The sequence below is a fragment of the Colossoma macropomum genome, unplaced genomic scaffold (assembly GCF_904425465.1).
Source record: "Colossoma macropomum unplaced genomic scaffold, Colossoma_macropomum, whole genome shotgun sequence".
NCBI classification, from domain to species: domain Eukaryota; kingdom Metazoa; phylum Chordata; class Actinopteri; order Characiformes; family Serrasalmidae; genus Colossoma; species Colossoma macropomum.
Window position 1 is genome coordinate 20,414,713 of NW_023494793.1, and position 12,390 is coordinate 20,427,102.

The 12,390-nt window shown below is 37.5% G+C and overlaps 1 protein-coding gene across 1 annotated transcript in view; it reads left to right on the forward strand.

Moving 5' to 3' along the window:
• Positions 1–12,390, forward strand: part of nphp4 (nephronophthisis 4) — a 262,276-nt gene that overhangs the window by 188,469 nt on the left and 61,417 nt on the right. Inside the window, exon 15 of the mRNA XM_036578771.1 lies at positions 9,094–9,272. Coding sequence (XP_036434664.1) covers positions 9,094–9,272 — 179 coding nt within the window. The remainder of the gene's footprint in view (positions 1–9,093; positions 9,273–12,390) is intronic.

The following is a 12,390-nucleotide window of genomic DNA, read 5'->3' on the forward strand; positions in this document are numbered from 1 at the left end:
CTGTTTGTGTGCGCACATGCACTCATGCGTCCTTCTGATACTAGTAGAGTAGCCGAATTAGAGGAAAAGCTCTCAATCGAATCAAACCAAATTTGTTTTTTTATATGAAATTTTATATATTATATATATATATATATATATATATTATATATATTTTTCCCACACATTTTATATTTTATTTATTTATTTTTATTCCCCAATGTGTTAAATTCACCCAAAAACGATGCGTGCACAGGAGTATGTTCTGTGTAGAGGATGTTTATAGATATAGTTTATAGATAGATATACAGTAAAGACAAAGAATAAAAAAAGTACGAGAATGACGAAGTTACAAGAACATTAAACATATGAAATGTTAGTACAGTATTTACTAAAAATAATAAATAAAATGCAACCCCATTTCCAAAAAGGTTGAGACGCTGTGCAAAATGTAACAGAATGCACGATTGTGCACATCATTTAAACCCTGTGTGTAATTGAAAATAATACAAAGATAACAAAGTAAGTGTTGAAACTGAAAAATTGTATTGTTTTTGAAAACACTATTTTAAATGTGACTCCAGCAACACGTTTCAAAACGGTTGGGACAGGAGCTTGTTTACCTCTGTGTTACATCACCTCTTTACATCACACTCTGTAAGCGTTTGGGAACTGAGGAGACCAACTGCTGTAGTTTTGAGAGTGAAATGTTTTCCCATTTTTGTTTGATATAGGATTTCAGCTGCTCAACAGTTTTGGGGACTTCTTTGTTGTCATTTGTGTTTGATAATGCACCAGATGTTTTCAGTGGGTGACAGGTCAGGCAGGCCTCTTTAACACCTGGACTCTTTTACTATGGAGCCATGCTGTTGTAAAATGTGCCGAATGTGGTTTGACGTTGTCTTGCTAAAAGAAGACGTCTCTGAAAAAGACGTCATCTGGATGGCGGCATGTGTTGCTCGTTCAGCATTAATGGTACCTTTGTGCTTCATTCGACTTATGTGTTGATATGCTTTTTACATGGGAAAAGAACGATTGGATCCCATGCAGTCAAACTGAGGATGCATTTTAGTGGTAAGTGTAAATTGAATCTGGCCAAAATTTGTCCAGATACGATCAAAAAACACACATTAAAGCAAGGTGTAAACAGTCTCCAGGAGTTCTTAACCACTTTCACCTTGTGACCCTTCTTTGGGGTTAAAATTATTTCACGACCCCCTCTTTGTAGCACAGCTCACGCGACCCCCCTGGAACCACGTTCCAACCCCCAGGTTAAGAACCTGTGCTGTACACTATGCAAAAGTCTTAGAAAGCTGAGAAAAGAAACACCAGCATTAGACTAAATATAAATGTTATAAGCTATAAGTTATAATGTTTATATTAGCTTAACGTTCTGAATATCTCCTTTAAGAAGTCCAGTATGTACAGGTACCATCCAGTACCTGCTTCAGTCCTTCAGTAACGTGTGCTACTGATGAAATTTAACATGGAGTGCTTCTATTGGGAAAAAGTGCAGATGAGTTAGACTGTGTGTTTACTGAAATACTGTTTATTACTCTGAGCATATTGGCCTGAACGCTCTCGCTTATTGGAGCACCGCTGCTGTCATGGCTCTGCCCACCGTGAGCTACCCAGCCCTGAGTGTGCAGCACTGCTAGTCCTGAGGAGCTATTGGAGAGGAATGAAAGATTTACAGATCATTCTGTTGCAGGAGAATGTGATCCAGCCTGCAGCAACAGTGCTCTAAACGCAGGCCGTGACATCCTTTTTCCATTCACCACTGCTGTGCTCTGTGAGGCTCACATCCCTGTACTGGAGCTCCTGGCTGTGTTTAGCCCCTGACCTCCATTCTTATGGTAACGTAAACATATCTTCCAACTGACAGCCCCAAAACTAAGTGGAACACAGGCATATCTCCACATTGACGTTGTCTCTGGAACCAGCAGCTCTCGGCAACGGCGGCTGTGCCAGAACTGTTAATACACGGTCTCTGGTCTTCTTCCCCGACATCTGAAAACAAGAAAGTGATGGATGAAGAGGAAATGCTCTGCCTTTCTCCTCTTTTATCATGTCTTCAGCACTTTTCAGCAGGAGGAGGCAGGAGTGCAGTTTCACATCTGCAAAATGAGTGAAGCGAGGGATATTATTTGTTTTTATCACTCTTCTCTCTGTGCCTTCAGAAAGGACAACAGCCTGCGGTGCTGTTTGACAATTTCCCTCTTTCTTCTTCTTCTTCTTCTTCTTCTTCTTCTTCTTCTTCCTTTTGCTTTCTTTTTCTTTCTTTCTTTCTTTCTTTCTTTCTATTCGTCACAGCTTTTCTCTTTCTCTCTCTATTCTTCTGTGCTTCTTTACATGTCTTTCTCTTTTATCTCTCTTTCTCTGCCTTTCTATTCTCCTTTTTTCTGCTCTCCTCTTTTCCTTTTTCCTATTTTTCTCTCTTGCTGTTTTCTCTCTCTATTTTCTGTTTTTCTCTCCCTTTCCTTCTGCCTCTCTATCGTTTTCATTCCATTTCTCTTTCTCTCTCTCTCTCTCTGTCTCTCTTACTGTCCTTTTCTTTTCCTTCTGTTCTTCTTTCTTTCTCTCTTGCTCTCTTTCTTTCCTTCTCTGTCTCTCTCTCTCTCTCTCTCTCTCTCTCTCTCTCTCTCTCTCTCTTTATCTTTCCTCTCTTTCCCCTCTCACTGTCTATGTCCTCTTATCTCTCTCTCTCTCTCTCTCTCTCTCTCACTTGTCCTGTGTGATAAAGAATGCAAACTCTCAGCTTTTTGATCTTGTAGTCTTGCATGCTGTGTTGTGACGCACGGCAACCAGATGAACTTTTGAATTTTTTTTTTGTTTGTGTGTCTCTGTACTAAATCTACATAAGCTACATTCATGCAAACCAGTTTGCTCTTTGTGAGAGAAAATGCACATTCACACGTGCACACACACACACACACACACACACACACACACACACACACACACACACACACACACACAACACACACGCACACACACAAACAAAATCCTAATTACCTAATTATATTTGAAAGGGATTTAAATGTTTTTGTTTATTTCAACAAGCTTCCCTCTTAGCCTTCATACAAAGCCCAGTGATTAAGAAGAAAGTAGATACTTAGCTTCAGCACTTCTTGTCCCAGACTTGTTTAGTTCATGCATTTTAAACCCACTGCAGTGTTTTCAAAACATAATACAAGATACAGACCAGCATAATCAGATGAAAATCATTTTTCATCTCTCTTTTCCATGAAGAAGCAACATGAACGACAGTGGCTCTAAGGCAGCTAGCCAATGATTTTTACCTTCATTTTAGTCACGTATTAATGAAGATTAAAGTGGATATGGGGACAATATTACATACACAGTTAATATTCACCAGCCAATAGATGGATCAGTTGAAAGACAGCTATTTAAATTCATTTTTGATCACACTGAACAGCTGATTGTGTAGCTGCCTCACCTGATAAAAACTACACTGGTGATCAAACATACACATTTATCTAAGCTAAATTAAGATTTACACAAAATTTCCATTTTACATTTTTTCTTTTTGTTATTCATTTGAGTAACGTATTGCTTCATGAATGGTTTGATATGAAATGGTTCATTGTAGAGAAACCAACTTACAGTGGTGGCGGTGGGAACCAGGGGCCAGATTCACAAAAACTTTGTTAAGAAAAAACTTGTGAAGGTTCTTAAGACAAACACTAAGAAGTTCATAAGAATCTTCTTAAATGCAATTCTCAAAAAAAACTTTGAGAAGTTCTCAAATATTCTCAAGATAATCTTAATTGTTTTCTTTAGACTTTCTTAAGAAAAAGTTCATTGTTTTCATTGTTTTCTTATGTTGAGCTACGTTGCATTTTACCCCATACCATAAATGACGAGATACATTTAGAATTATTATTAACTGTTCTTTCTGTTATTAGGTTTAATTTGCTCTCAGGAGCAAAATGGGGGAAAACATCAAACCAAGTGTTTACAAAAAAAGCAAACAAGAACTAGAGGTGATGGAGGAATAAACAGTCAACATCTCAGAACTACCATAAAACAATGTCTAAGAGCTCTGAGAACCATTTCATCTTTCATTTCCATCTAGTTTCTTGTGAGAACGTTTAGAGGCTTCACATGCTTCAGACGTCTGGTTCCTATCACCACTACTGTGAACAATTCTACTAGTTATGTTTCTCCAGAACGGAGCATTTCACACCAAATCCCCCGGAATGACTTTGTTTACATCTTAACCATGTAATTATGCAGAATTTTAGGAAAATCATTGAAAGTCTCCTTTGAGCTCAGGTAAGCCTCTGCATTAAATTGCCCATGTCTGTGTGTGTGTGTGTGTGCGTGTGTGTGTGTGTATGTGGGGGTTTAGAGAGAGCGAACATGTGCATGTGTTATTTCTCTTTCACCTGACCTGTGTATTTATTCTTGTCGTCTGTTTACATGATGAATATTGATGAGTGAAGCCTTGACTTGATGTGAAGAAGACGACTCTAATAGATGAATGCTTGCTTGGCTGATTGACTCAGAGGTCAGCTCGCTTTCTCAGTGAATAATGTTTAAATTGTGACTTCTGAGGTGTGTGTGTGTGTGTGTGCGTGTGTGTGTGCGTGTGTGTGTGCGTGTGTGCATGTTTGTGTGCGGGTGTGTATGGTGATTGTCCATATGCAATTCCATCCTTATCTAATGCTAAGTGATAGATTGCTAATCTTCCCACAGAAGGCAAAGAAAGCAATCATCCCTCCTTAATCTATCCCTCCGTTTTAATTTATTCTGCGTAGAGGATAGAGGCACGCTCTTTAGATCCCCTTTTCAGCTCAGAAATGTCACCGAGGACTTTGATTAATTTATTTTATTCACTTATTTATATATTTATACACTTGTGTTGTTCATTTATTTATTTTCTTTTTTTATTATTATTATTAATCATGCAACATCTCTGAAAATGAATATGCACACATTGCATATACACACCTACCCATAGAAAAGTAGATTATTTTTTACTACTTTCCACATTGTAGGATAATAATGAAGACAACAGAGCTCTGAAATTATTATGCATTTATACAGAAACCAAAAAAAAGTTAACAAATCAAACTGTTCTAACAACTCTGCTCTTGTATTTCAGAGCCTTTTCAGAAATGTGTCCCCCTTTTGTCCTGATACAGCTTTACACACTATTGATCATTTGCTCGAGCAGCTTTGTGAGGAGAAACCTGAGAAGCTTTTCCAAAAAAAACCAAAAAAAAACACTGCTCTGAAAACCACTTTTTGTCAATTTTGTATGATTTTAATTATTAATTATGATTAATTATTCATTAAATTATATAATATCAATGATTGTTTTTTTAAATATTTTGCATACAGGATTTAACTTTACTGTTTTAATTTGTTTTAGAAGAATATTTCATTTACATTTGAAGAGTGGTTCTCAAACCAGTCCTCAGGGACACCCAGACAGTACACACTTTTGCTGTGTCATCCCAACACAGAGGGATGTGGACTGTCTGGGGGTCCCTGAGGAGTGTTTTGAAAACCACTGCATTTTAACATAAGCCTTTAGATTTAGTTTTCATTCAGTTACAGTCTCCTCTGAAAGTAGTGGAATGCCAAGGCCTGTTCTATTGTTTTTGCAATACACTGAAGACATTTGAGTTTGAGATCAAAAGATGAATATAAGGTGATGAGAATTTCAGCTTTCATTTCCTATTATTCACATCTAGATGTGTTAAACAACTTAGAACATGCCACCTTGCGAAAAAATATTACAACCCCATTTCCAAAAACGTTGGGACGCTGTGCAAAATATAAATAAAAAAAAATTGCAATGATTTGCAAATCATTTAAACCCTATGTTTAATTGAAAATAGTACAAAGACAACATATCAAATGTTGAAACTGAGAAATTTCATTGTTTTTTGAAAAATATTTGCCCATTTTGAATTTGATGCCAATAACATGTTCCAAAAAGTTGGGACGGAAAACCACTGTCTGTGAAAACAGTTCGTCGCTGCATCCACAAATGATCTAATGATCATGACACAGGATCCAGAAATGCTGCCACCTTCTCTGGGTCTGAGCTCATTTAAAATGGACTGATGGGAAGTGTCCCTAATCAACATTTGAAATTGTTTTTGGAAATCATGGACACTGTGTCCTCCAGGCTAAAGACCACTCAGCTTGTTATCAGTGCACTGTTCAAAAGCCAGTATTCATGATGGTTTGGGGGAGCATTAGTGCACATGGCATGGGTGACCTGCACATCTGTGAAGGCACCATTAATGCTGAACGATATATGTATGTTTTGGCAACATATGCTGCCATCCAGACAACGTCTTTTTCAGGGAAGGCCTTGATTATTTCAGCAAGACGATGCCAAACCACATTCTTCATGTATTACAACAGCATGGCTCTGCAGTAAAAAAAGCCCAGGTCCTAAACTGGCCCACCTGCAGTCCAGACCTGTCACCACTGAAAACATTTGGCACATTATGAAATGAAAAATACCACAAAGGAGACCCCGAAATGTTGGGCAGCTAAAATCCTATGTTAAGCAAGAACTAGAAAACATTTCTCTTTCAAAACTACAGCAGTTGGTCTCCCCAGTTCCCACACACTTACAGAGTGTTATTAAAAGAAGAGGTGATGAAACACAGTGGTAAACACGCCCCCATCCCAACTTTTTTAGAAGGTGTTTTTGGCATCGGATTCAAAATGGGCATATATTTTTCAAAAAACAGTCAAATTTCTCAGTTTCAACATTTGGTATGTTGTCTTCGTAGTATTTTCCTTTAAAAATATGGTTTACACGATTTGCATATCATTGCATCTTATTTTTATTTACATTCTGCACAGCGTCCCAACTTTTTTGGAAATGGGGTTGTAGAACATGTGACTGACAGGTGTTTCTTGTTGCCCAGATGGGCCCTGTTAGATTGATTGTTTAAACAGTTAATAGCTCTGAATGTCTGCTCTTGGTTTGAGCCCTGGGTTTGGTCCATAAAGACTGCATTTGTTTGTAAAAAAAAATCTGATCAAAGCCATTACACAAGCATTGAGCATAGCTAATACAACAATTTGGAACATACTGAAAAGAAAGTAACCACTGGTGTATTAACATCCAGACATTAAACAGGTCGGCTAGGGAAAACAGCAGCAGTTGATGACAGAGACATTGTGCGAGCTATGAAGAAAAAAACAAAAACAACAGTCAGTGACATCACTAACTTCTATCTACAATCTATTAAAACATCATAAAACACATAAGTACACAATGTGAGATAGAAAATGAGAGAGATTTTGTACTTTATATGTAGATTAGAATATTAGTGTTCAGTTTGTTTCTGTTTTTTGTTTTTTTTTTAATATAAAAAGTGTGTATATACGTAGTGGTGTAAATATATATATATATAAATTTATACTGTGCTGTTGAATTATAGTGGACATAATTAATTTTCATTTTCTTGCGTCATGTTTAGGTAATAATTCCAGCCAAGAAAGCAACCTTCACCCAATCACAAATAACTATATTCATATTGATTTTTCTTTCCTGTGACAGTGAAAGGGCAGAGAGCAATGAATTTGCAAGAAAGTTATCGATCTTGCGTCCAGGAACTGCTGAGGCACCACGTGATTTAAATAGACTGATTTACTTTATGATTTGCTCGCACGTTCTGAGAGAATTATGAGATCATAAATATAATGTCACTTTGTGACATGGGAATTTTCACAACTGCAGAATGGGATTTTATACTTCATGCGGAAGGCAGTGCAGTCACTTCTAAATAAATTATGACAGCTTCTGTTAAAGCCATTAGTCATTACTATTGCATACTGTTACTGTTCCTTTCATTTACCACTACATAAATAATACTCTTTTTCCTTTTTTTTTAAACACTAAATATTTATTGAAGAATAGTCCACTGTTTTTTGTGGAACTTAAGTCTGAAGACCATATTGACAGAAGTAGAAATTAGATTGAAAATACAGAACATCAAAGGTTCCTGATTAAAGTAATATTTGTCAGGGTCATTTTAATGATCCTGGATCACTCTGAAGCCTTAACAGGTCTGAGTGGACACGTACTGCCCCAGCTGAGATTCAGGCTTTTTCAGATCTATTCGATATGTACAAATGGCCTCATAACTCTGGTCTGACTGCTCCTCAGCTGAGTTTTAACTTGTTAGGAAACAGTGACAAATTATGGCTATTACAGCTGTGCCTCAAGTTTAACCCTAACTCTGTCAAAAAAAGGAGCAAATAAAAGCAAACCCCTTTGATGATGCTAGTTTCTGCTAGTTCCCCTATGGGTCGTATGTTAGCACTTAGCTAATGGCGATTCATATGAACATTTTTTTGGCTGTTCTAGATGATTGTGCTTGTAAAAGATGCTCCATGTTTATTTGAAGATCCTAACACACGTATTAACATATATTTTATCTTGTAAAAAGTTATATAGTAAAGAGCCCTGGCATAGAGCTGCAGCCACAGTGTTCCATTTCTGACATCGAACTGAAACCCAGTTATATCACCACTCATACTTGGAGTCAGTGACTAATCTAGGACATCCAGAAAGTCTAAAATGACATCTCTCACAAAACTGTCCATCCCATCGGAAATCAAAACATGATTGGTTGATTACACTGTCACTTCCTAAATACGTTGGTGGTTAATCAGACACATTAGGCCTTCAGTTTAGATCCTGAAGGCCTAATCAATGAGAGAGCTCGTTTGGCTGCATCTACCTAGATACAATGGAGAAGACAAATCTTGAATTTAAGGCTTTGTTTTCCCACCAAAACTCAACAATGAAATAATAGTATTATTACAATTTGGGCAGAGTTTAAGTACAAAAAGCGCAATGATTGAACTTAAATTTTATACATTTTTAACATTTTTATTGTTATTTTAAAATCATTATTATTATTTTACAGAAATCATTGACTTGGAAGTCTTAATATGAAGTTCCCCACTGCTAGGAAATGATCTTCTAATTGATTAGACATGTCTGGAAAATGTCTTAAATTTTGACATGGCTTAGATCATTTCAGTGTTTCAATCTTCGCTCCAGACTGGGCTCTGTCTTCACCCATAATTCCTTGATGTCCACAGGGTCCCCCAGGCAGGCGTGCCCGCGAATTGGCCGAGCTCTGTCCATTTCACCTTTCAGCTGTACCGCTTCCCTCCTGTCACCACCCATCGCCTCCAACTCCTGGAGCCCGAGCCCAAGCCCCTGCCTGATTACCCCTGTGTCCTCGCGCTTATCAACAAGGACGGCACGCTGAGCTCAGGTGAGATTAGCCTACGCACGCCGCTGCAGGGGGAGCCCCACTCTGCCAGTTTTAACACCACCGTCTGGGTAGCTCTCTGGCAAAGATCTTGTCATGAATTATCTCACCATGTTCTCACATGATGGGATTGGACGTATCGTATTTTGAGCATCTGCTGCTGGCAAGTACCTCGTTCCATTCACTACAAAATGAAAGCACATGGTGGTGTGTTTTTTGTTCTTTTTTTTAGGTTGTTTTTCTTGGTATGGTGTAATTTAATGCAGTGGTTCTCAATCCTGGTTTTGGAGTACCTCCAAATAAACATGTTAAAGACCTAGATAGCTGGTGACATCATTCTATATATCATCTTACTGGTCCTTCCTCTCCACACTGGAAAGTGTGGTCTATGGGCATAATTAAGGAAACCAGTCGTATGCAAAAGATTGGTTAAATCCCTTGTTTTTTTTTATTTTCTAAGTGAAAACAAGTACATGTCATCTGCAGAGAACACACTTCTGCACATTATAATGCCAATTACTGTTTATTTGGTGGTGAGTTTGTAAACAGTGTTGAATATGTTGGTTGATGATACAATATCGTCACTATCCCAAGTGAAACATATATCTCTAAACTGGTAACTTTTGGGAGTTACCCCTTTACAGGAGAGTGCAAATATGTTCTTAACTTTTAATGGCAGTTAGTGAAAAGATGTTTAAGTGATTTTGCATCATTTTTGTTGGTCTATTCATGATTCTTTTTTTTTTTTTGAAAGTGACATTATATTTCTCATTAATTATTAGTTTTAAATATATTTTATATTTGCAAATAGTATTGTTGAGCCTTTATGGCTCTCACACATTATGTCTTAAGCACCTACATATATATGCATATTATAGACTCACTATGGACTCACAAGCTATTTATTTATTTATTGTTTTTCATTTTTACATTAAAAAAATGCATTATTGTACTGATGGAGGTGAAGCAAAGTGCATGTAAGAGAGAACTTTACTGTGAAAAAAATATCAGAGTAGCTGAAACAGTCCAGGGTCAGGAAACCAATAAAAAGAGAGGTACGGGGTATAAACATAATAATACTAAGGGATAATACTAAACAACTACAAAGACTAGAATAACATAAAATAATATAATATAAAAAAGACCAAGACCACAAAACAAGCAGTGTGAATGTTATGGTGAACAGGGCTGGAATGAGGCACAGGTGGACATAATCACTAGATACAGATGATGGGCGGAGTTGGGAGAAGCATGGAGAACCAAGACATAAACATGGCATAAAAAAATGGCTATGGGAGCGACAGCATGAAACCAAGAAGGAGAACTTGTTACTATTTTACTATGAAATTCTGCCCGTTTCACTCTATCTACAGTTTCTAACTTTACAGTCAATCCTGATGACCGTCCACTCTTTGAATTGTTTTGTCCAGATCCATCTTCTAGATATTCGGTTGTCCCGCTTTGTTTCAATGTTCTTCTCACATCCCAGTGCCAAACGTCTCAGGGAGACCTGGGAGCATGAACTGGTAACACTTTATTTTGATTGGTCCTTTTTAGATGAAATAAACACTTAACAGACTCTCAGTAACGTAACAACAACACATCAGTGATGTAGCAGCAGTAATTACAGTCAGTAGATTATCAGTAGGTGTTTGTTTAACTGTGTGAATAAAATTTGTTTACAATCTGCTGAATTCAGTTGTTTTTACTTTATTTGGTGTTCAAATTCATATCTGTAGATGTTTAACCTGAGAGGTGACTGAACGTCTAACAGCTATAATACAGACCATCTCAATGTCCTCAACAAGCTGTTATAGACATGCTGCTGACAGCTTTCTATAACTGGACATGTCACATGTTAACAAAACATCTACTTAATGGAAGTAATGTATCAACAGTTCATCTTCAAGATATTTACCTCAATGTATTCAGATGCTCTACTACTGCTACTTCGCTGATATGTTGTTGTTGTGTTACTGATGCTCTATTAAGAGTTTATTAAGGACCACTTAAAATAAAGTGTTACCCATGAGCTTAACAGCCCTTTAACAGAGGAGAGCCTGTCCAGGATATCAAGCTTCTCTATAAATTCTAGATACAGGTTGATCCAGTTTAAACTGATTCATAAAACATTAATTAAGCAAAATCTACTGCTCTGTGTCTTCAGCCTGTGGTAAATGTAAAACAGCCGATGGATCTCTAGCACACTTGTTCTGCTCGTGCCCTCTGTTGCAGAACTTCTGGTTGAGTGTTTTTCAGGGGTTCTCTGAAATGCTTAGCACACACTTACATCCTGACCCTGTCCTTATGATCTGTGGATTCTCAGATGTCCACCCTTCCATATGTTCAGCAAAAAGCCTTAATGGCTGGCATGGTTGTGGCTAAAAAGGTTCCTCTTTTGAATTGGAAATCCGCTTCTACATCATGTTTCAAACATTGGTTATCAGAGATGCTGCATATTATTACAATGGAGAGGTTGTGGAGCTGTGACTCAGAGATTTTTTAACTTGGTCTGGAGTCCATTTTTGGACCATCTAATGTGACCCTGAATGCACTCTTTGTTCCCTTCCTTATTCTCTCTCACCATCTTTTATTTTCTTCTATTTATTTATTTGTTTATTTATTTATAAACAGTTGGTGTGTTTGGGCTATAATAGAGGGTTGGTTCTGCCACATTCCTTAAAAAGGAAGACCATTGCCATTTGACAGGAATCAATGAAAGTCTGTGTGGAATGCTGTGTGGAATTAATGTGGAGTATGCCCAGCTGGAGCTGTGGCTTCAAAAGCTTAACGTCGGTTGGCTTTCTAGATCTCTAAAATGTACAGTGCTGTCCAAATTCATAGGCCACCAAGTTTACAAGACTTTAAGTTTGTAGTTCAATATCATTAAAAGACATAGAGAAAAAGCTCCACTCTTACTTCAGATCTGAACAAATCCACAGGTGTTTCTGTCCATCCTTCCACTGTGAGAAGACAACTCAGCACTATGAGTCTGAAAGGATGAGTAGCTGTCAAAAAAGCTGTTACTGAATAAAAGAAATAGACAAAAACAGCAAATTAGCAAATCAAAGAAGCTGCTGGTGTTCTCAGAACAGTGGACTGACCACCTCAGAGTCTAGTC